Source organism: Meriones unguiculatus, chromosome 7 (assembly GCF_030254825.1).
Source record: "Meriones unguiculatus strain TT.TT164.6M chromosome 7, Bangor_MerUng_6.1, whole genome shotgun sequence".
NCBI classification, from domain to species: Eukaryota; Metazoa; Chordata; class Mammalia; order Rodentia; family Muridae; genus Meriones; species Meriones unguiculatus.
The window spans coordinates 80,788,024-80,814,042 of record NC_083355.1 but is presented as its reverse complement, the minus strand read 5'-3'; the positions used below and the strand labels follow the sequence as shown (position 1 = coordinate 80,814,042).

Below are 26,019 nucleotides of genomic sequence, written 5' to 3'. Positions count from 1 at the left end.
GGGAAGAGAAATGTGTCTTTCTGCCTTCCGCCTGCCACTTGACACAAGGTGTTGCTGGGGAAACCTCAGAAAGAGAACAGCACATCCACGTAACTGACAGAGAAAATGGAAAACCCGCTGTCTCGTTCCTTTGGACAAAACGAGCAGAAAGAAGAGGAGTGGTTGGAAATAAGATTAAAATATAATTAGGAGGGAAAAATGCTGAAGAAATACATTTTCTATCAAAAAAAATTAAATAATTTCTGTTCTACCCAAATCTTTTTCCACTGAGAGTATCTGATGTCGGTGTAGTCTCAACGTAGGATGATTAGCCTGAAAAAAAAAAAAACAACCTGAATCTAGCCAGACTGTTTTACAAGAGCCCTGGTTCCCAAGGAGCGTGCAGTTAACAGGTGGGTGGCCCACACACATGGAGCAAGGTTGCTGGTGTCTGCACTGTGTCCGTTGGCAGCTCACAGCTCTGACCACCTGCTCAAGAAGTGCCAGGGCCTGCCCTGATCTGCCCCGATTAAACGTCAGCTCCCTGTAACCCTGAATCGGGGAGTTGTTCTGGTATCACTCCTTTTCTGACCTTAGTTCTCTGAGAGCAGGCTTGTAAGCACAACTGGCTGAAGAGATTACGCCTCAGAGCATAAACCTTATAGTTTTAAAAACACAGGTTCGAACCCACCCAAGGACTTTGAAAAGAAACAAACAAAAACAAAAGACCAAAAAACGTGGCTAAATTAGTTCTGTTATTACATCGGTAGTCAATAGAGCGTAAGCAAACATTTGTCAATGTCTTCTCTCAGTTATCACTAAATGATGAGCTTTTCGGAAACCTAAGCATTCTAAGAGTTTTCTTTTTGGTTTGAGGACTCCTTTATACCCTTTAAAGTGACCAGGCACTGAAAGAGCTTCTGGTCATATACACTTTACCAATACAGGCACATTAGTGACTGAAACGTCAGTTTAAACATTTTTTTCCTTTACTAAAAACAGTAACGACAAATCCATTCCACCGTAAAATGACATTTTAAAAGGCAACCACTTATTTCAAAATGAAGCAAAAAGTTAAATGATCACATTATTTTATAATTTGAAATGTAATTGGTGCCTGACTTAAAAGCAACAGCTTTCTTTCTTCCATCTGTTTCCGTACTTTTTCCATGACAAAGCATTTTTCTAGTTAGAGAATAAATAAAATCCATCCTCACGTAGAGGAGAGCTTAAAGAGAAAGCATTTTAATAGCCCTTTTCAGATAATTATGGCTATTTTCTTTGATCCATTAAAACTCAACGAATGGTAGTGTCTTGAAAGTTAGCTCCAACGTGGGATATAAAACTTTGGCAACTTTTACACTAAAATCCATCGGTAGGGTCTAACAATTTCAGCGTGACTGTGCTATTGTAACATCTTGTATTGTTCACTTTGAAAATACGTGTTTACTGGGTCGTGTAGCTCTTCCAGAAGTTGATAGATTTCCTGACACAATTTCAAAAATCGCAAGTTTGAATTAATATAAACAGCACACTCACGGGAAAAGACTAAGTATTGAGAAGTGGTCAAGTCCACAGCGGCAGAGATAAATTTTCCAAAAGCCTAATTATGGTGTAAAGGTTTTGTCTTGATAGCCAGCACCAAACATCTGCTATTGTCCTCTCTGACGTAACTGACTCAATCCACTCATTTTTTTTTTTTTTTTTTTTTTTTTTTGGGAACTGTTTCGCAAATTGCCAACTTCCACTGCTACAGTTTGCCTGTCACTCTTCCAAGGTAGAAATGCTGTTCTGTGCAAAAAAATGGTGTGCCCAGGAAGGGATTTTACCGTTTCTCTGAGCCGCAGCCATACTGGAGCCAAATGGCCTCACACACACTGCCTGTTCGGACACAGAATAACTTTACAAACATTAATAAGAAGACGGCTTCATCGAAGGCATCTTTTTCTACCTTCTTCCTGCAAAAAAGACCACACTGCCAAGGGTACAGTCTCAGGGAAGATTTCCACCCAGGAGCCTAAAGTTTTACCCACCACCCTTTTGTATCAGCAAGTCAGTGCAGTTAAAGAGAAGATAACACCTAAGTAACTTAAGAAAAACAGACTGGAGCGTCAGAATGTCTGAAAACATCCTCGGAACTCTCTTACGTCTGTGGCGTCAGGTTTTGATAACTTATTTGGTAACGAAAATCAACACAGCGGTAGAATGGTGGGTGGCGTATGGGGAAAAAAGTAGGCAGAGATGGCCATCAAACCTGGCTCATTTTTTAATCTTCGTTTTCCCTTAGTTCTAGCTTCAAGTCTCCATTAAAGAGACCTACTGGTTCCATGATGGCAGTCAATTTGGGTAAATCTTAAGTTCCGTCCACCAGAAGCTCCTGACACGGGCCTTGTGTCTGCCAGGATTGCTGCCCCATGTGAATGTTGATCTTCAGGCCAAAGGAGGAGGCCATGGCAACCTTGCAGAAAGAGAGCATCTCACATGTGAGGCTCTGGGGACGGTGGCCCTAGGGCACCACCGAAGCCAGGCCCCCTCCAAGGTGGAGTAAAGGAACAACGTGATGGGATGCTGTGCCCCCGTGTCGATGTGCTCCCCGGAGCACCTAGGTGGGAAAGGCAACCCTGATGCAAGTGTTGGCATTTGGAGCTCAACAATTATGTCATGGCGGCTCTGTCTTTTTAAATAAACTCATTACCACAGGCTTGTTATCAAAGTGAGCCCCTCTCTCTCTCTCTCCCCCTCCCCCATTTGTGTGGGAACCCAACCATATTACAAAGCAGCAAGAGGACCCTTGGTAGATACAACCCCCCGCCCCCATCAGGCTTGCCTGTTCTGGACAGATGGACACCCTGAAGAGATCTTGAACCCATGCAGATTGGAGTTTGGCCAAACCCATTGGTTTCCCAGTGGGTTATAGAAAAATGGGTTAGGGTTGGGGGTTAGGGTTAGGGGTTAGGGTTGGGGGTTAGGGTTAGGGGTTAGGGGTTAGGGGTTAGGGTTAGGGGTTAGGGTTAGGGTGAGGGGTTAGGGTTAGAAGTTAGGGTTAGGGTTCAGTTAGTGTTAGGGTCTCCAGACTGACTCACCTTTTGCACACTGGGAATCACACCAGCCACACACGTTTGTTGGAAGCAAATGAGATAATGTATAGAATGGCGGGGACTCCATAACTCGAGTTAAGAGGCCATCCTGCCACCAGACAGAATGAAGCAAGGCCGAGTTCTAGTGTGAACGTGGCACTTCCCTGGTCCCCAGAAGGTGTTCCATAAATATGCTGGATGCCACCCTCCCCTCTTCCCCAGCTCCTCTCGCTGGCTTCACAATGGCTGTCACAAGGACTGCACAGGCTGGCAAGAATACTAAACACTCATTCCCAAGACTAATGAAATGCACAAGATGAATATATTTTAAAGCTAATTAAAAAAAATAAAAGCCAAGAAGTTGTCATAGGGATTCAAAGATGACAAAGAAATGCTCTAAATCAACCACCAGCAGATGAGTTATCCGGTAAGGGGAGCAGGGGCTCTCTCTGACATGGACTCTGTTGCCTGCTTTTTGAACACTTCTCCTGATGCGACTGCCTCTTCAGGCCAGGACTGCTCAGTCCTGATGATACCTGATGTGCTGGTATGGGTTGGTGGGGGGAGGGGCTCCCCTTTTCTGAGGAGTAGGGGAGAGTGGGATAGGGAGAAGGAGGGAGAGTGAAACCAGGAGGAAAGGAGGGAGGAGGCCACGATTGGGGTGTAAAGTGAATCAATCAATTAATTAAAAAACAAAAGAAAATGGCGGGTATGAATGGTATTAGAGAGTGGAACTGTGGGCTGCAGCTTCAAAACAGCCTCCTCCTTCATCCTGTCTTCTCCATCCTCGCGGCCACAGCCTGACCAGAGCTTTACAATCATACAACAGTGGTCTGAGACAGGAAACATGAGCTAAAAACTGAGGCAAGAGCACAGAAAGAGAGGTCAGACTCTATTGCCCTGCACTCTAACTCACTGCCTGCTAGAGGTTACCAATATCCAGGGTCTGTCTCAGTGTTGTCTCTGGGAACCATGTCAGTTCTAAGTCCTGAGACAAAGGGACACTTGCTGCAAGATGGTAGCAAAAACAGATAAAGCCACCACCCACCACCTTTTCTCTAAACAAGCGTCAAGCCCACAGCCAGCAAGCATTTTGTGAGTTTGTTACTGTTGTGTCTTCTGGAGACTATCACAGGGAAGAAATGAGTCTTGCAGGACCTCTGTCCTTCTATCTTCATAAAGATACTTCTATTATTATTAATTCTCCTGATTCACTTGATTAGCTCAGGAAATTCTCTTAACAGGGAGCTATGAAACTGCAAAATGTTATGTAACTGTTAGGAGCCAGTCCACCTGTCACTCATGATGAAGGAGAACTTCGTGACAGATGGAAAGGAATTATCTCCCTCGCCCCTTCCTACCTGCAGCTTTTGACTCACAGCTTAATACGTGGGCATATTAAAAATCTTTCTCAAGTCCTTTAGACATTTAAATTTTTAACGTACCTTTTCATAACGCTTAAAAATTGAGAATTAAGAACAAAATAGCCTCCCTTGAAATGCCTTTCCCCAGCTTTAGTGTATAGGGGAAGAAGAGCACAAGTATTCAAAGTTGCTGCATGATTTTGATGTCAAGCAAATAAGCCAGGTTCCGGTTTGTTGTTGTTGTTTAAAAGAGAAGTATTTTCGTTTTATTTTACTTTTCAGTTTCATATTAATGACAACTCCAAAATCATGCAAACTTAGAATGGGCATCATAAGAAATCTATGTGCAACATATGCAATCATTCTGTAGATTCAGCCATCAATTCACGGGGACTGGGGAGTTGGCTCGGATAATAAAGTGCTTATAGTTCACGATGAAGCCTGAGTTCAGATCCTGAGCACTAACCTAAAAGGCCAGGTGTGGTGGTGCACTGGAGTTCGCTAGGTAAGTGTACTCTTGCTGGGTTGCTGAGCTCTAGGTTTGGTGAGATGCTAACTCAAAAGAGAAAGACTCCAAACTCTAAGCTCTACAAGCATGAGTGTATACACACACACACAAACACACACACACACACACACCAATCAGTCACTCACTCATTCAATCAATCAATCAATCAATCAATCAATCACTCCATCAATCTCTTCCTGGTTAATGCTATCCATAAACCACAGATATTATAGCATACCATTGGTAAATAGATGCTCAATCTACAATCACACCTAAATAATGTTAACAATTCCATACAGTCTCCACCTGTAAGAATGATCCATGCATTACACCTACTTAAAATGTCTCCTTTCTATTATCTTGGCTCCTTTTTTCTTTCAAACTGTGGCCAAAGAAACCAAACCTCTCTTCCTGTAAAATGCCCCCACTATGTATTTTGCTGGTTTCATCACCTGGTGACATTTGAACTATTCTCCTGTCCTCTGAAACCCATGGTTTGATCCGGAAGCCTGGCTAGACTCAAGACAAGCCTCCCTCCTCACTGATGCCATAGGCTTCCATCACCTGGCATGTTGAGTGGGGTTTTCACGCTGTGGACCAAACATCCCAGGTTAAGAAACTCTGAGTCCAGACAAACCCACACTGTCTTCAAATCTCATAACATTTCTCTGTATTCCTAACAATACACTGCAACATCTTTTTGACCTGTTCTTGAGTGAAGGAATGTTATACTTTATTTCTGTTGGCTCCCTTCCAAATAAAGCAATTATGTATTTAATTTGATACATTTCTAATACTCTCCTTTATTTCAACATTTTTTTGCTACTTGTCTTGAAGAGAAACCCGGGTCAGCCATAATGCCAGTGTCCAGGTCTATTAAAGTCCAGCTGCTTTGTGGCTCTCATAAATCCCAGCTGGATGAGACCATGAGCTCCAGAGACCCCTGTCCAAAAAGCAGAAGACTGACATAAAACAGTCTTTCCCTAATAACAATGCATCCAGCCATGTCCCTGCCTCAGCACTGAGGGATTCTGCTCCTGACCTAATGGGTAATACCTTTCTCAAAGGTAAGCTGTTTCTGTTCCAGGCCTGGGCTAGTGACCTCCCCAAGGCAATGGTTTCTAAGTTTCTCTGAATCTATTTTAAGGAAGAAACTACTGTTACCCCCAGTGCAAACACTGCTTTAGGACATCTTTTATGTCACATGCTTTGTTCAGCCCTCATTATCAAACATTCTCATGCCACCCTGGAGTACGGTAGGTGCCATGCAGTGAGCGCCCCAATATTGTTATTTCAGTAATGAGTACATTAGTAAAAGGAGTGCCCATCAAGCGAATCCTCAGAGGAGCTGGTTGGTTTGACACACCGTAAGCCAAAGCCTTTATATGTTGGTATTCCACAGAGGACAATGCTGCTCAGACCTGGCTCCCTACTGTTCTCACTGGTCCCCTGCCCCCATCCATGTTCCTGAGTTCCGCCTGACACTCAGAGCTCGGCCTCAGATGCAACATTTGGCAAACGTTCAGACTTTCATTTCAGGTTCAGCTTGGACATATGTTCCCAGCCTTCTCACGAATACTTCCAATTCCACCAGCCTAAGCTTAAATTCCTTATCCTCCACCCAATGTTTCCACCCTAGCAATGACCCCGAAACACCCTGAGCAACTCGAGACTCCTCCTTCATCCCTGGTACTGAGCGGATTGCCAAGTCCTATTGATTTTACTTCTGTTCATCGCTCAAGCCCCTTCTCTGTCCCCTCACAGTCCAGCTTTGCCCAAGCCCAACAGTTTTCCCTTCTAGTCTCCTAACGGCCCTCGACATGCTGAGCCCTTACGGTCTAACGCTCTTCTCCCAAGTCTTTAAACCAACTGACACCAAATCAGATCACGCTTCTCTTTGCTTAGGTTCTTCCCCAGGGGCTGGAGATGGCTCAGCTGGTGAAGTGCTTGATGCACTAGCACGAGAAGCTGCTTTCCAGCCTCATCACCCACTTTTATAAAGCCATGTGCAATGGTGCATGCCTGGAATCCCAGAGCTGGAGAGGGCAGAGAGTAGGATCTTTGAGCTTGCTGGCCAGCCAGTCTAGCTGAATCAGCGATCTCCAGCAAAAGACTGCCTCACAGTGAACAGGATGGAGAGTGTTTGAAAAGACACCCTACACCAACCACTGGCCTCGACATGCATATGCATCCCACCCGCACACGCATGCACACATACCGTGCACACATGAACAGAGTCTTCCCTGGTACCCCATCATCACTTCCAGTTCTAGGAGTAGTGTGTCACTCTGCAATTGGCTAACTTGGCCCCCTTCAGAGAATGAAAGATGGTTCTGTTTAACAGCTACACTGTCAGTGACGAATGGGACCGTCCTGTCCCAAGCCTCTTTTTATATCCCCCCTCGGCACACCTCTGTCTTCAGCGCCTCCACACTGCATGGGTCATGCTATCCCCATTGTAATATAGCGGGCCTGCTGGGAGCGAGCCCAAGCCAAGTCCACGCTCTTGCCACAGCTGCGGCCGGTGCATTGGCAGGTAGAGAGGAAGAGTAGAAAGGAGAGAAGGAGAAGAGAGCAAAGAGCAGGAGGAGAGGTAGGAGGGAAGGAGGAAGGGCAGAGAGAAAAAGAGAGGGGTTGGAGGAAGATATGAATCCCAACTCCTGTGCTGATGAGAGAAATGCCCTCTGAGACTAAAGCCACATGAAAGCACAAACTGAGTCCCAGCGTAGAGTCCCAAATGAAAAGGCAATGCTCCCAAAGAGGCAAGACAGATCCACGATTCCTGAAGTAAATCCCACACATAGATGCCACTGCTCCCAAAGTTTCAACATTAAAGTCTACTTCTCGTGTGTAAAATAGGCCACAGCATCTTTTAAAATATGCAAGCACATTACGGCAGGGTGCTAAGACAGCAGGCACTGTTGGCACGCTGTCATTAGTCCATGAACTCACTGTCTTCCTCACCAGCAGGTAGTGGTATTTTTACCGGAGCCGGGGAGAAAGAAAGACTAGCTCAGAGGGAGATATAGTTATCAAAGATGAACTCAGCCTGTCACACAGGGTCAGCTCTAAACAGAGTACACTTGTTTTGACCTAAGAGACCTCACCCCCAAACAGTCTGTCCTTCCTTCCTTCCTTTCTTTCTTCCTTCCCACAAAAACTGAGGAATAAATAGAAAGAGAAGATCCACGTGTTTTCCCAGGTCAGCTCAGAGAAGGAAGATACATCTTCTAGCAACTCTAGACCAAGAGAGCTAGAGTGCACCTTTAAGCCACCCCTGAAATGTCTGCAGCACAGCCAGACCTGCCATAGCATGCGTGACCATATGTCATTGGCCTCTGCAGCAATGTAGGAAGGTGAGACCACACTTTCAGAATCTCACCCACTCTTCTTCCGGCCTCGTTTCTCACTTCTGGGTTTCCCTGTACCATGGCTGGTGCATGTGACATTACATTAATTTTATTCCACTGTTGCAAAAAAGTAAATTCATTTGGCCCCAGACTCTCCATGTCCAAGCTATCAAGCAAAAGAAAAAATACTGAGGACAGACAGAAAAACTTCAGACTGTAATTTGAGTGATGTTTGTATGTCTGAGGAGACCAGACTTTCTGTTAAAACTGTCATCAAAATTCAAAATACTGAGAATGGGCAAAATAACTTTAAGTACAAAGCAAGCAAGAGCAAAGTTGAGGTACTCACACAACTTAAGCGTTTGTCTTAGCACAAATGCACACTGAGCATGGCAGTGTGGGATTAGCCAAGATGGACAGACACCAACATCACGGGATAAGTAGTACAGAAACAGGCACACCCATGTGATCAGTTGATTTTCAACGAAAGTTGTGTGGCGGTTCAGTGAGAATGGGGAGCTTTAGCACAAATGATCCTACGGTAATAAGACCAGTGTCTGTGAAAACACTCTACATTCCTGTTACAACAGACACTAGGGTGAAACACTGACATCAACATAAAAAACTGCAAGATTCCAAAATAAAACATCTCTGAGACCTCCCCTACCCCATGATAGACCTAATACAGAAGACACAGAATGCACGAATTATGAAAGATGCTGCTGCCATGTTGGGCAAATCTAAATTCTAAAAACAAAAACAAACAAACTAAACTAAATTAAAAGCTCGGCAGGCTGAGGCAGAAAGATGACAAGTTTAAAGGTTTACCTGAGCAACTTAGTGAGATCCCATCTCAAAAAGAGAAGCTAGAAGAGGGCCTAGCATGAGCTGAGTATAGATCAGTTGCAGAGCATACACAAGATCCTGAGGTCAGTTCCCAGAAGGAAGATGACAGGCCGGCACAGAGGAGATTGAGACAAACACTTGTCACATGCATTTTCACAAAGGCCTTCCATTCAGAAAACATAAGAACTCCCGTAAACAGCCATAAAAAGGTGTTTCCACCTAACTTGGGGCTGGGGAAGACTGCACGGGGGAGTGCTCTGGCCAGCAAGCATGAGGCCCTGGGTATAATCCTTGCTATCAACAAAAAAAATCATAAATAATTCACAAATTTTAGAAAACGGGGCAAAAGACTTAAAGGAACACTTCTATAGAAGAAATATAAATGGCCAATGAGCATGTGAAAAAGTTCTCAACACCAGCAAATGCATATTATAACCACAAAAAAGCGTTCCCACCCACTGGAATATTTGACCTTAAAAAGGACGATTACATCAAGGGTTGGTAAGAGCATGGAGTGCCTAGAACACTCATAGATTGCTAGTGGGAGCATCATAAAACAGGACCACTTCAGAAAGCCATCTGCGAGGCCCATGTAACTAGATTCATGGCCACTCTAATACCTAGCAAGTTCACTCCTACACATCTACCTAAGAGCGATGAAAGTGTGCACCCCCAAAACGTACATACAAGGATGTTTGCAGTAGCACTGTTCATAACGCATAATGATGGGGAGACCCGCAACATCCAAGACAAATGAGCGCTAGGCTTATCAAGAGGGATATTATTCATAACAAAGATAAAAACACTGACACCTACAGTGGTGCGAGTGAATCCTTCAGAAGTGAGGCTAAGCAAAAGAAACTAAACCCAAAAAAAGAACACGCTATACAATTCCATTTACACAGACTCCTAGGATGAGCAGGAAATACTTCATGGGAGTGAGAAGGTATTATATTTATTGCTCTGGGCAGCAGAAGTGACCGTTGGAAAGCACAGGGAACCTTCCGAAGGACAGTAAGGTCCTGCGTCTTGGATTGCAGAGCTGAGTTACTGGGTTATTTGCCGAAATTCAAATTATTCACGTTTTTCAAATTAATCACATTTCATCTTTCACTTCACCATATATAATTTTTGCCTCAATTTTTTAAAAATGGTTTCTGGTTGTGGGAATAGTTTGGTAGCATAAACTAAAGCATGGGATTGCCTAAACAATAATAATAAAGTGGAGACTATGAAAAACAAAAACAAAAACAAAAAACATGATCCTCAAACTTCTTTTAGAGGCAAACTAAAAGCCTGGCACAAAATCAAAACTCTAAAATAGAATTTAATAGGCATGACTCAAAAACAAAACAACCCAGCAGCTCAGCTACGATGACAGTGGCTAAGACCAAACACTCGGTGAATGTGATAACAGAACCCAAGATTGACAGCTCTACAAAAGGCACTGAACTTGGCAACCTGAACCAGCAAACTGCCGAGCAAACAGGGTTACACATTTTTAAAGCACCTTTCGGGAACCGCTGTTATCATTTCCATTGGTAGACGTTCTTCCTAATCATGTACTGAAGCTACGCATACTCCAGAAACAACTCAAAATTCATTCTTACCTTCAGTGAAACTTCCCGTTAGGGTTATCACCACAAACACTTTCCCCTCCGGCTCCAGATCCACCTAGAAAGAGAAAAACAAATAGCGCGTTATATTTTACTATTGAATTACTTTTTGTGGCTCTTAAATAATAGAGGCTTAGATGCATGAATCACAGCCAGAGGCTGAATCTAAATCTCTCATTGCCCAGTGGAGAGACAAAGCAATAAGTGAAATCTTGAGAAATGGCGATGCTTCGAGACCTGCTCAGAGCTCCATTCCTCTCGAATTGCCCTAGCTCCCTCCTTGCCTCACTTGATGCACAAAAGCAGGCATGCACTTGCCTCTTGCTCGTAGCTGCTGTATCTTATGTGCCTCTCTGGTAGGAGCCTCGTGCAATTAAACCACACGGCAAGGAAAGATAACAACATATACGAAGTGATGAGCAAATATGTGGCTTATTCAACTCCAAAGGTCTAGCCTCATGGAGCAAACCGTATGAAGAGTCTTTCGTTTCGACCAGTCTAGTCCATGACAAGGGTTGGTTACTCTCGACTGCTCACAGACCTGGAAGTTTATCTGTCACCTGAGGCATCAAGACATGTATTCTAAAGACCCTCACACAGCAGGGTACCCAGGATGGAACTGTGCCCTGCAGAAGAACTGCTGGATCTCTGTATGCTTGAGCTGGAAGGACACAAAACTCTGCAACACGAGATGCTTGTGACTAAAATGCATGCACTTATAAATGTCCTCAAGGAAATCCTTCAGACTCAGCTCATGGCTCCACTCCTGCCTTTGGCCTTTCACCTAGAATAAGAATGTTCAGCTAAGTATAGACATGACGACCTCTGGGGGCAGAATAACACTTTAAATAAGCTGCAAATTGCATGATACGACAGAGGACCCCTGCCCCGGGAGACCTGTCTGACTCTTTTGCAGGTGGCCCTGGAGTGTCCCCAGTCCTCCACCACTGTAGTCTCCCTGTTCTCTGGAGTTTGAGGAACAGCATGAGGCCTTTCTGGCCCAGCTTCCACCACAGAACTTAACAGTGCAACTCACTTCTTGTATTGTACCTATAAGTAAACAAACCACCCCGAAGTGGGCTGGTCTTCCTCTGAGTCACTACTGCACATATTTTATTCTTACATCATGCTCCCAAGGACTACATTTCACTGTATCATGTGACCACTTCATACTCTCTGGAGGCTTTACCTCTCTATTTGGCAGCCAGTTCTTAAACTCTGCCTTTCTCTGCACAGAAGCTGTGCCCAGTGAGATTACCACACTGGAAATCACTTCTGTGCTCACCTCAACCTGCTTGTATCACGACGAACACTAACTCACAATGTCACGTTAACTACCATGACACCACTTGCGAACCTCTACTGAGTGGTTCTGAAAATAGTCGTCTCTGGAGAGATGACTAAACGGGACATCAGTGTCTAATTGTCTCTTCTCTCTGCCTTGACTTGCTTCAAGTCAAAAAGGTGTTATTTTTAAAAGCCACTCCCTCACCTTCAGGAGAAAGAAAGGCTTGACAAAGGACACATAATACAACAAGCTCAACCTCCCAGTACAAACTGCTTGCTAGTGCTGCTGCAATCACCAATAGCCTGAGGACAGACAGACTGCCAGGCCACCTCTGCCATCCCACACCTACTACCAGCAAGAAGAGAGCCTTCACCAACAATGCCCAGCGGGCCCACAGAGACGGCCACTTTGTCTCAGTGGGCTAGGAGCTCCCTGACAGATGTCAGAGCACACCAACTAGACTCGGGTGCTCGCACACAGAGAACAGGCTCGCCTCCTCATTTCTCGCCAGCGTTATCATCATCGTGAGAGACCGGATTCAAGCCCCATCGTCAAGCTTTGTCCTTCTGAAGCAGACGGACGGGGTACCTAACCATGGGGTTTCACACTGCAGGTCAAGACTTAATCGGAGGGATGGAAGAACGAGGTAGTTGATTGAACACTGCGGGGATTTTTAAATAGACTCACGCAGGACAGAAGATGTAAACACGAGTGTTAAAGAAAAGCACTGTTTTGTAAAACTTTGTGTAAGCATGTTCCTTTGTGTGTACCCATGTGCACATGGGTACACACGCATACATGTACATACGGAGGTTAGAGGTCAACATGGCGGGTCTTCCTGCTCTCTACCTTATTTTTTGAAACATGGTCTCTTACTAAACATGAAGCTCATACCTGGCCAATGAACTCTAAGAACCTACCTGCCTGCCCCCTCCAGAGGCACACCAACTTTTACGTGGTGCTGAGAATCCAAACTCAGGTCTTCATGTTTGTGAGCCGAGTGCTTTACTGCCTGAGCCATCTCCCCAAGCCCCAATGTCATGAAGTTTTGATTGTATTTTAGCATGTATGTAAGAGTGTGCTGGACTTTAATGTAAAAAAATGCGTTCTTTTTAAATTAATTAATTTACTTTACACCCATTCCTCTCTTCCCAATCTCCCAGTCCTCCCTCCCCCCCATGCCTCCCCTCTCCCCATCCACTCCTCCTCCCTTTCTCTTCAGGAAAGGGGAGGCCCCCATGGATATCAACAGCCTTGGCATATCAAGTTGCAGTAAGACTGGGCACATCTTTTCCTATTGAGGTTAGACGAGGCAGCCAGTAAAGGGAAAGGGTCCCAAAGGCGGGCAACAGCGTCAGGGACAGCCCCTGTTCCCACTATTTGGAGTCCCACATGAAGATCAAGTTACACAACTGTTACATATATGCAGAAGACATTTGTCAGTCCCATACATGCTCCCTGGTTGGCAGTTCCGTCTCCACAAGCCCCTATGGGCCCAGATTAGTTGATTCACCCCTCTGGTTACTTCAATCCTTCCTCCCCTCTTCCACAGGGTAAAGATACATTCTTTACTGTATTATAGAGATACCTGAGGTTGTAGAGCTGGGCAGACAGACTGACTATTGTCACTTATTCATGGTTGTTTACTTTGATATCCCCACTGATGGCTGACTACCTACATCAACAGCAGGCCTGTTTTATTCCTGTGCTCCACAGGAAGCTCTTTCTCTATGAGCAGAAATGTAACAAGGTCAATAATTTCCACTCACTGACTCTGGTTCTGCCTGCCACGGTTTTCATAGAAACCGTCTCTCTAGATGGTGATACACACACTGCAACACCTAGAGCAGCTCTTGATCTTTGGTCCAAAAGGTTCAGCTAGGACCCCTCCCCCAAATTACAGGGTTCACATCTGACCTATGACTAGTTAATCAGAGCGTAAGTCCCTACAGCCAGAATGACAGACTGTGATGTTTAGCAATGTCAACTCGACAGGACTGAGAATCACCAAAGAGAACAAGCCTAGGGGAACATCTGTGAGGAATGATATCTAGACTAGGTTAAGTGAGGTGGGAAGAGCCACCATAAATGTGGGCGGTACCATGCTATTGGATGATGTTCTGGATTGGAAAAAAAAAGGAGAAAGTAAGCACAAATGTTCATCACTTGCTGCCTCATTACTGCAGATGTAATGTGACATGTGACACGCTACCTCAAGTGTTTGCCTCCATGACCTTTCCACCATGGAGGACTGCACCCTCAAACCCCTTCCTTCTTGACGTTGCTCTTGTCAGGTGTTCTATCACACCAATACATAACTAACACACAAGGTGACACTCTGCTCTTGGTCTCTGACAGCTTTGAGTTTGGGTACAAAATTTAAGTAGATCCAACCAGGAATTCAAGATCTGCAAGAAAGAGACAAAGGGATCATTTCTGCTTAACTTCATGCTAAGACAGCAACTCTGAAATATCTGGCACCCCTGATATCACACAGAACCAGAGGATGAGGCAAAAAGGAGAAAACTGAAAGACAGAAGGAGACCAAGATCTTACGGTGTCATTTCAACCTGTAACTCCTGATAAACTCCAGTCTCCCTGAGTTTTCAATTATTCAGGCTCATAAACTCTTTTATTGTTCAGCTGCTTCAAATAGGATTGTTTTTATCACTCACACGTAACATTCTTTCTCATATAAGAAAAAGAGAATAAACAAAAAAATTAGCTTATACATTCCTTCTGCATGCTATCTCCTATAATCTGATGCTCTGGTTCCCTCCATCCTTTAAATAGCTTTTACAGCCTTACCTCCTCCTCTCCCTGTCAAATCCAATGACTGGCCCATCTTCATCATCCAAAGACAAGTATACTAATTACACATGTCTTTGATTTCTCTGTAACATTTGATCATATTGAAAGTTTCCTTCAAACCTTTTTCAAGTCTCTCTTGCTCTTTCTCTTTCCCTCTCTGTGTTGTGTGTGTGTGTCTGGACCACTGCTGCTTGACATCACTCTTTCATGGCCCTCCTCACTAATGCTCTTACTCATGGTTTCTCTCTTTCTCTCTCTCCTCCCCATCTCTCTCACTCTCTGTCTCCCTATCTATCTATCTATCTGTTCTTCAATCCTCTTTTCTGTCCACTGGAAGATTCAGACCCACAATTTCCTGAGATGTTAAACTTTGGGAATGAGATAGAAAATGAGGACATAATGGCACCTCTGAGAGGGAAGGCTGAAGATGAGAGGCAGTGTCAGATTTAGCTCCTACATATCAACACAGACCTTTTCCCCCAAACTGTGGACGCCCTTCTCTGAAACCTCCTATTTCAGGGTCCACCTTCCTCCATCCCTTCCCCATCATTTATCCGGAAGCCCACACTAGAAACCACCACTCCTTACATAAAGTCTACTTTCTGAGTATCCACTAGACCCAACCCTTTCCCTCCCATCTCTCAGCATCTACTGAAGAATGATATTTTATGACAAGGACACCTACTGCAGGGATAAACATTTCTGATGAGATCCGACTGAGGCACTGATGTATCAGTATAGTAACGAGCCACTGGGAGTCATCTTATTGTTATGTCCATTTAGCAGAATAACGATGGTGATTTTTTTTTTTCCTTAGAGCCCATGACCTATCTAGCCGTGGATTATTGGCTTCATTGATAATGTCAAGCATGGGTTCCATCTATTGGAGTAGCCCTTAAATGCAATTAAAAAAAAAAAAAAGTCGGTTACTCCCATAACATTTGTGCCAATATTGCATCAGTCTTGCTGGGAAAGTCACTACTGAAATCCTTCTAAGAATTTTGTGACTGTAGCTTTTACATTTAGGTCTTGGTCCACTGTGAATTAGTAATCAACGCAACTTCTGACGAGGGAGTCGACTTCATTTTACATATCCAGGTGCCGTAGTACTATTTGCTAAAAAGAATGTACAAGAATTTTTAAAGAATGGGTGCCAAAGACTGAAAAATGGGAAGGGACGTAGTATGCATGGCTATGTGCTATACCGAAGAATCTGGACCCTTATAAGTTTAGAAGGCAGGTGGACCTTTTCACTTTTCAAACACACCCTCAGACAACAATAAAAACAGTTAAAAGTCCATTGATAGAGGCCAGACATGAGCTATCAGTAGAAGGGTGGATCTTGAAAACATTATGCTAATTTAAAAAATAATCATAAAAACTACACATCCTCTGATACCATACGAAATATTCATATGAGGTAAATCTGTAATGACAGAAAGCTCCCTTTTCTCCACAGTCTTACTAGAATTTTTTTATAGTAGTCATTCTGATTGTAGACAAATGCTATTTCACTTAGCTTTGATTTGCATGTCCTTAGTAGTGAGACTTTGTGTTTTAACCATTCATACATCTTTTTTTGAAATGACACATGTAAGCATGGGCCCTTTAAAAACCAGATTTAAACTCTGTGGGTCTCTTATTAATTCTAGAAACAAATCCCTTGCTGGATGGACAGTTTATAAAGACCATCTCTTATTCTGTAGACCCTCGTCGCTCTATCATTTCATTTGAAATTCAGTGGCTCTTCAGTTTGATGTAATTCCATTTGTCAATTTCCACTTCTGTTGGCTGTGATTCTGAGTCATCCCCCACAAAACCTTTGCCCAGAAAAATGTGCTGAAGCATTTCCCTTTACATTTTCCTCTAGCAGTCTTGGGATTTGAATCTTTGACCCATTTTGAGTCTTCACTTTTAAATGCAATGGCAGCATCAATATACTTCAGTTTAAAAAGTTACTTACTTGAGGGAAGTAACACATCTTCATCCTTCTCCTATCCAAAATGCCCTTCCAACGAGTCTTTTGCTCTGCTGTTGCTTCTATCTTCTACCTATCAAAAAGTATCCATCTGTGCGGTTTCTGCTCTCTACTCTCTGCTCTCTCTCTACTCTCTATTCTCTCTCTCAGAATTTTTATATTCTGTACCTGATATATTAGCACTTTTAATCACTGAGGGTTGACCTAGTACTTAGTACAGAATGGATCTTTAGAGCTCACTGTGTATCTTCACAGTAACATGAAGGATTTTGATGAAAGAAATTCATGAAGTTGTAGCCACGGGGATGCTCGTTTCTCAAATACCTCACCTCCCTTCCCAAATTTATCCTATGCATCTGTCTGGCAGTAATGCCAGAGGAGACTTAGGCTATAGAGCTAGGTATATCTTCTCTAGTCTGTGGCTCCAGGCAAAGCATTCAACATCTCTGTATCAGAGATACAGGGAGAGGCACCAAATACATAGGCACCAACACCCTGCCAACAGTCCGCAGACTGAACTAGCTAGGGAAGATGGCGGTGGTGATGGTGGGGGAGAGCTGGTGCTTTTCAAAGCTCTGACACAGTCATAGCTTGAACCATCACTATGAGTGATCTGTGAGAGCTTTTTTTCTTTTTTTCCCTTCCAGTTTCTCAAGACAGGGTCTCTCTGTGTAGCCCTGGCAGTCCTGGAACTCACTTTGTAGACCAGGCAGGCCTTGAACTCAGAAGTCCTCCTGTCTCTGCTTCTCCAGTGCTGAAATTAAAGGCGTGTGTCCATCACACCCAGATCTCTGGGAACTTTAATAGCTCACCTACGTTTCCAGTCAGCTCAGAATCACTAAATCTGACATTCTTGTAACTTCCCAATCTAAATATTCTGGAGCCACTGTATAGCTCGGCACACCCTGAAAATCTGTCCTTTCAAACTCAACAGCACTCTAACATCCCGTTCACATGGGATACTTCCAGGCGTGTTTTCCAGGTGTGAGCATCCTCTCCAAAACACACACAAAGCAAGCAAAGAATGTCTATACCTGCTATCCAAGGACGCTTTGCAAAGTGCGCTCTTGGGGCCTTCAGAATAAAACAACCTGCTCCACAGGCTTTCAAGAATACACGGGCTCACCTTGGGTTGCCTCCCACTAACCTTCCCAAACCTTTGCAAATTCCATCCTATAAACAGCTCTTCAAGGCCTGCCTGCCCCCTCCATCCTTTACACAGCCATACCTTTCCTCCTGCTGTGTGAGACTTGGGAAGCCTCTGTTTCTTCATTTCATCTAATCATCCACCCAGACCTTCACAGGATGCCTCCCAGCATTCGGCCACTGCCAGCTGCTCAGGATTTCCCAGAGTAAGGCTTTAAGTGGAATGGCCCACCAGGCACACCTTTGGAGGAGGAACAGTCCAGGGGCAAGGCATGGAGACCTTGAGAGACCAGAGAGACCCTGAGTTCTCAGGGAGACCCTGACAGCCACTCTGATCCCACTAATCTAAAATTCCGATCTCAACTGCTGTCTTAACACCCACCCCTATTCTTGAATAATTACTAAATTTTCATACACCGTATCTCAGCATGTGCCATCAGTGGGCAAGTTCCATTCAGGGAGCACCTGATGCTCTGTTCTCCCAGAAGCTCAGCAAGTACCTATGCAACCAATATTGACTGATGTGGTGTAGTGGGCTCAAAGGAAGCCTGCTTGACCTCACCTATAATAGGGAGAATAAGCTTTACTGCAGGATAAAACACAGAGCTCTGGAGAGAAAGAAAGGAAGAAAGAAAGAAGGGAGGGAGGGAGGAAAGGAGGGAGGAGGAAGGAAGGGAAAGAAGGAAGAAAGAAAAGAAAGGAAAAGAAAAGAAAAGAAAAGAAAAGAAAAGAAAAGAAAAGAAAAGAAAAGAAAAGAAAAGAAAAGAAAAGAAAAGGCCAGGCAGATGGCTCAGAGGGTAAATGCACTTGACTAAGCCTAACAACATGACTTTGATCCCTGGAATCCACATGGTGGAAGGAGAGCAGTGACTCCTGCATCTTGTCTTCTGACCTCTCCACGTGTGAAATATCACACACACACACACACACACACACACACACACACAGAAACACGCACAAGCTTAAAAAATAATAACAGCCCTTCAGACATATTGGGGTCTATGGTCCGCCGCTTAGTAATTAGACCCAGTCAGCACCCCAGCCTACACTCCTGGGCCAACGTCTGTGTCTCAACGACATCACTTTGCAGAAGTTGTAGGAGTCGCTTTCATCCCGGGTTCAACCTTCCATGAGGTGTTTTCTCAGAACCCTTGTAGCACTAATGTTCCATGATTCTAAACAGGCTCGTGCTTACACGGCTCAAGGGACACACTCATTTAATTAACTGGTAATAACCTATAATCATTTCCTTTCACAGAAGGCATTAGAATTGATCACAGGCAGGAAACTGCCATCTCAAGGCATGCTCACCTCAGCCTGGAGAAAGCAGAAGAAGGTTGCCCATAAGGGGAAGAGGCTTTGATTTGAGCAAACGGTGTCGGGTGCATTAGGCTGCGTGGGAGACATCTACGAGAAAGAAAAGGTCCATAGACCTTAAATCACGGATTAGGTGGCCCTTTTCTACTGCTTTTCTGAGTCTTGCACTTGATGATAAGGAACCCGAGAACGTGATAAACTGTCTCATCATTCTCCTAAGACAAACTATCAATTAAGCTTATGACGAGAATGCACATTCGTACAGGACATATTAGTGACCCATAAGGAGATGTGCAACTGCATTCTGTAATAAAACAGGACAGCTTCCTCTTGAGCTCCGCCAATGAGCTGAGTCCCTACTATACCTGACTGTCATTTTTCTCTCACCTTTACTCTCTGCAGGCTAAGCGCCACCATGCCCATTAAATGGATGAAAAGATAAGTCACGGTGGTGTTTCAGAGTGAGCCAAGGTCACACAAGCCTGGGAGGCCAAATCGAGATTTAAATTCTGAAAAGACCCTCCATTTTGGCCTAACCAGCCTCCCTCCATGCTACTGTAGCACAGCGCCCACAGGTCTGTGCACTTGCCTGCTGCTCAACCCAATGCCAGCCTGCACATGAGGTCCCTACATCACCTGCTCCCTGGAAGATTTATGTCATCATCGCCTGGGGGTGCTTGTCACCCTCTGCCAACCCCAGTCTTCTAGCCTTGCCTCCTCACTGCCAAGAACAGTGGGGTGGAGCCAACAACAGCCTTGTTCTGTGGCTCCTCCTGGGAGCAGGAGCTGCTAAGGAAGAAGGTACATCCATGCTGGGACTCATGAGATGTGATGGTAGCTCAAGTCCCACCGCTCAGTGGCTGGAGAACCAGAGTCTTTTCCACATATGGCAAGTACTAGGCACATCCCACCAGCAGAAAGAAGTTCAGAAGGAAAGAAGGCAGAGGAGGCAAACACTGAGGCTGCTCAACTTTCTGTTGTCTTCCTAACACTCAGGCTCAGTTCAATGTGCTAAAAGCACACTAAGGTGGACCACTGCTGAAAACCTACTAGAAAGCAATGGCTGTAAGAAGTCTGACTGGTTAAAATTAGAGAAAACGCTATCATTATTTTAGTGATGAAACTAGTGGTCATTTCTTGTCCTGCTAAAACTGGACCGTTGTGTCAAAGATTTGTAAAGACATGTGAAGACTAGTAACATTTCTGTTTCTAAAATACAAATGCTTTGAAGGCTCAAAACAAACAAGCAAGCAAACAAACAAACAAAAACTCTTATGCATCCACTCCTGGTAGCTAAATACACAAAATCAATGCAATTTTAAATTTGAGATTACTCAGGCTCTGGCTCAGGGTTACTCAGACAGCTCAGGCTCATTCTCACCAACCTCTCACATCAAAATTTTATCTTCTGGAAAAAAAAACAAAAACTTTTTCACTTCATACACACACACACATACAAATCACACACAAATCAGTTTTTCAAAGTTTCTTTCACACAGTAGAAGATCAGGAATCAGAATGCAATACTGGATATCTCTGAAGACTGAAATGTTTTTTTCTCTTCCAAACAGAGGACTAAAGGCACAAATGACCCACTGTATGTCACAGTGCAATGTGTGTGTACATGGGTGCACACATTTCAGTTATGACTCTACTATCAGAGGCACTGAAAATGTAAATTAAACAGACACATTGCAGTTTTCAAAAACTTTCTACAACTCCTCCCCCTAAGTCTATAGGCACTTGATTCTGCGCTCCTTTGCAAATAAGGATGGAGGCTCTGAGAGGATGTAACTGGTTCATTCGGACAAGTCACTGTTATGACACCCCTAAAGGACCAAAAAGGTAGGCCAAGTTCTTAAAAAGTCAAATGCCCTCTCTACTCTTGAAACCGTACATAGTGTCAGGCTGCCATTCAGCTCCAGTCAGCCACACCAAGGGCTCATGCTAGAGCAGATGCTAAGTGAGAGAGAGGAACCCCACTAGCTTTATGCACTCTCCATACTGCAAAAAAAAAAAAAAACAACAAAACACTTTTTCATGAGCCCATCACTTCTCTTTTCTGTTGGGTAGGGCCTTCCCAAATGGGATAAAAAGGGTTGGGGGGGGTGCTCTCTATGACCTTCATGAAAGGAGGAATGTAGTCATGTGTGCTCTTATTCCATGGCCTACAGTCTGGCCCTCTTTTATTAACTGTCTTTATGGGTTCAAGACTGGACCTCTTTTTTTTGTTTTGTTTTGAAGGGACTCGCCACAGGAAAGAAGAAATATTAAATTAGGAAGAATCTAGTTTTGGTGCATTTGTAGAACAGAAATATCTCAGTCACAATGAAATGATTATTCTCTTATGTCCTACCCCCACCCTAACAATTTAATCTGAAGATATTGGACATTTTTAAATGACATAAATAATCCCAGAATTGTTCTATTCTGTTGATTCTCGTCACCCATTTGTAATAGAAGAAGAAAGTGAAGACTCCAGAAAAATCAAGCAAGTACTAAGTACAAGCCACACAGAGAGAAGTCTGAACATTTCAAGGTGCTTTCGACAGCTGCTTAGTTGATGGCGCACTCACTGGGATATCTTTGGAAGACTCAATCTAAGGCCAATTAGAAAGTACATCATGCCCATATTTTATGACATCTTTACTCTCTTTCATATTCTAGAAGGAGAGAGCTGAAAACCCCACAGGAGATGGGACCATGCTCCAAAACTCTACCAGCTGTTTACAAGGTGACAGAGGAAGGGCAGGCAAGGACAGGTGAAGAGGACTGACTGGTCAGGGATTACTCACGGTGAATGCAGGCTGTTCAAGTGAGGTCAAAAAGAGGCCTGAGGACCAGTACAGCCTGGTGACCTGCTAGAGGCTGGCCCTGACCCTGGGATGACAGGGATGTACTGGAAGGCTCCAATTAGCAAAGTCACAGCATCATCCTTACATGTTGGACCCTTACACACAGAAGTGGGTGTTGAAAGTGGAGAGAAAATGGTGGTGACGAATACATATCTTAAAAAGCCTTTTCAGCCTGTGTTGTCAATTGAGTTTTTGATCTTAGAGGGGGACCTTTCTCCGTTGCTGGTGGGAATGTAAACTTGTACAACTACTTTGGAAATCAATATGGAGCTTTCTCAGACAATTAGGAATAATGCTACCTCAAGATCCAGCCATACCACTCCTAGGTATATATCCAAAAGAGGCTCAAGTACACAACAAGGACATTTGCTTAACCATGTTTGTAGCAGCTTTATTCGTAATAGCCAGAATCTGGAAACAGCACAGATGCCCCTCAACGGAGGAATGGATACAGAAATTGTATACATTTACACAATGGAATACCATTCAGCAATTAAAAAAAAAAAAAAAAAAGAAATCAGGAAATTTGCAGGCAAAAGGTGGGAACTAGAAAAGATCATCCTGAGTGAGGTATCCCAGAAGCAGAAAGACACACATGGTATATACTCACTTATAAGTGGATAATAAACATGTAATATAGGATAAACATACTAAAATCTGTATACCTAAAGAAGCTAAACAACAAGGAGGACCCTGGGTAAGATACTCAATCCTCATTCAGAAAGGCAAATGGAAGAGACATCAGAAGAAGAAGAAAGCAGGGACTAGAACAGGAGCCTACCATAGAGGGCCTCTGAAAGACTCTACCCAGCAGGGTATCGAATGCAGAGACTCATAGCCAACCTTTGGGCAGAGTGCAGGGAATCTTATGAAAGAAGGGGGAGATAGAAAGACCTGGAGGGGTCAGGAGCTCCACAAGGAGAGCAACAGAACCAAAAAAACCTGGGCACAGGGGTCTTTTCTGAGACTGATACTCCAACCAAGGGCCATGCATGGAGATAACCTAGAACCTCTGCACAGATGTAGCCCAGGGCAGCTCAGTGTCCAAGTGGGTTCCCTAGTAATGGAAACAGGGGCTGTCTCTGACATGAACTCAGTGGCTGGCTCTTTGATCACCTCCTCCTGATGGTTTGGGGCAGTCTTACCAGGCCACAGAGGAAGACAATGCAGCTAGTCCTGATGAGACCTGACAGGCTAGGGACAGAAGGAAGGGGAGGTGGACCTCCCCTATCAGTAGATTGGGGGAGTGGCAGAGGAGGGGAAGAGGGAGGGAGGGCAGGATTGGGAGGGATGAGAGAGAGGCCTATAGCTGGGATACGAAGTGAATCAATTGTCTAAAAAAAAAAAAGCCTTTCCAGTGTACTGATCTGAACTAAATCCACATCAGAGTGGGGTTGGGGAAAAAAGAATGCCCAGAAGGGAGAAGCAGCCAGATATGCCAGGTAAAGGCAATGGCACATCCAGGACCAAGGACCAACTCTTAGCACCACTGACTGAGCCAGGGACTCCATGGGAAAGAACAGAGCTAGAAGAAATAATTTAATTGGCCCTGTTGACTGAATATCCACTGGACCATCCCCGACCACCCTGCAAGCTCGGGTGAAGGGTGAGAGATGGCATGATACAGCTCACATCCTGGCACAGTCCCAACTGAGCAAGTGGTATCTACATCACCAATGCTACTCAGAGCAAGAGAAGTGAGAGAGCACTGGTCCACCAGGATGCTCTCTCTCTCTCTGAGAAGTGGCTTCGACACTGAGACCCAAGGCAATGAGTGGAGGTGAGTCCATTCTGAGGCAGAGGCCTGCGGTGAGAAGACAGCGAGAGCGCACTGGAGCAGGGGCTTGGAGGAATGTTCACGGAGAAGGGAAGGAACAGCTGCACCTGGGTGATTTCAATGCCATGAGGAAGGCCAAGGGGAAACCAGGGCTTCAGCACCAGGTAAAACCATAAGTTTAGCAGGGACAATCTGCTAAATTATGAATAGCAAGGTGTTATAGTCTAGAAATACGGACGGTTTGGGAATAGTGCAGTTAATGAAAACTATTGGAAGAGAAAAACCGAAGAAAAAGACCAAAGGCCTTAGGTTGAGTGACCCAGAAGAAAAGTCGGTAAATGGTGCCCGAGGGCCAATTTCAACACGCTGCCAATTCCTATAAGTAAAGTTTTATTGAAACACAGTCATTCCTCATACCTTTCTTAGTCTCAGATTACCTATGAGTGCCTTTGCTCTAAAGGCAGCCATGATTACAGTCACGATTCTCCAATAACAGACTGCAGTGGTCCCGTCAGACAATAACGAAGCCGAGGAGCTCCTATCACTCAGTGATATCTTAGGAATGGTAATGCCTCAGCACATGGCATTACGGGTCTGTGGAGATGCCGGGGTAAATAAGGCCACTGTGCTGTCCTTGACATAAGCGTGCAGCGTGTGCAATTATGTCCTACACGTAAGACTTGATGACAGACAACGAGGTTATTGGATGGTGTGTTTCCATAGTATGCGCGTCATTATTTGGAAATACAGTCCTACTGATGGAAAGCAGCCTCGCTGGAAGACAGCATGCCATGCTGAAGCCGCTGGCACAGCTCATGTTTCTCAGGACTCCTGATAGCATCAGGAGGACAGGCTCCGGGATGAACCTCCTCACCTAGGGTTGTGTAACCGCCTTTTACGGTGATCTATGACAAAAATGCATAACAACGTACTTCTCAGGATGTCGTCCATCATTAGGCAACACATGGCTATAGTTATGAGAAACATCGTACGGCCCACAAGCCGAAAATATTTACCCTCTGCCTGTTACAGAAAACAAAAAACAAAAACAAAAACAAAACAACAACAACCAAACCAAACCAAAACAAAACAAAACAAAAAAAAAAAAAAACACCTTGCTGAACTCTGTTTCCATTTATCACCTAGGGAACTCTGAAAGAAAAAGCATGTTTCAGAGGGAAGGAAATGAGTCTAACTTTGGACACCAAAGTCCTGAAGAGATAACCTGGAGAACTCAATGGCAAAGGGTTGGAGACGGTGGGAGGCTTGAAAGGGCTCCGGTATCTGAACGTTTATAAAGTTTATCCTGGAAGATTCCTGAAGGGCAGGTGGTTTGCGGTGACTCTGGCTTTCAAGTGCACTGGTTGTATAAGGAGGCTGTTCTTGCGGAAGTGCTTAGCACAAAGAAGTGAGTCTCCAAACTTAAAACTATGCCAGGCTGAAGGGAGAGAGTTGTAAAGCCACCCATAGGAGGGTAGCCAGACTGCAAAAACATTGACTCGAAGGACTAGTTACACAGGGTAAAAAACAATGGCTCAGGGACTATAAGAAAATGGGAGAGAGCAGGCCCCACAAGTGAGAAGGAATGGTGTCCAAAGGGTTCCATGTCTCCCGTGGGTCCCCAACATGCGTCAGACAGATCCCGTCACTTATCTTCACAGCCACCTTCAGAATGTAGTGTATCATCGTCCGACACGGCCCAACCATCCACAGGTGAGTGACTTAGAGGCTGGTGGCAGGTTCAACTAGTTTGGATTTGAAGGCCTCACTACCAGCCCTACCACCCCGTGACTGGGGTCCTAACGTTTGTGACTTTTTAATAAACCTCATCATGTAGTGTTTGTCACGCAGGAAGTTCCATCAAGTCCTCCTGTCTCCTTTATTTACTTCTTACCATATCAGCTGCTGCCTGTTTGGGGGAAACTATCTTCACAACCTCAAGAGCAACCACCAGCTGACCAATATCAGAGAGGGAAGTTTCTGAAAATTGGTTGAAATTGTAACTAGACCTGCTTTCATATGTGATTGTCTGGCAAGACCCAACTGGATGGTTAAACCAAGTGGTGAGTTGAGACCATTTATGAAGAGGTTTTAGTTTAGTTTAGTT

The 26,019-nt window shown here is 44.4% G+C and overlaps 1 protein-coding gene across 1 annotated transcript in view; it reads right to left on the bottom strand.

Moving 5' to 3' along the window:
- Positions 1-26,019, bottom strand: part of Prkch (protein kinase C eta) — a 198,001-nt gene that overhangs the window by 123,776 nt on the left and 48,206 nt on the right. The window contains exon 2 of the mRNA XM_060387646.1: positions 10,735-10,798. Within this exon, the coding sequence (XP_060243629.1) occupies positions 10,735-10,798 (64 nt within the window). The remainder of the gene's footprint in view (positions 1-10,734; positions 10,799-26,019) is intronic.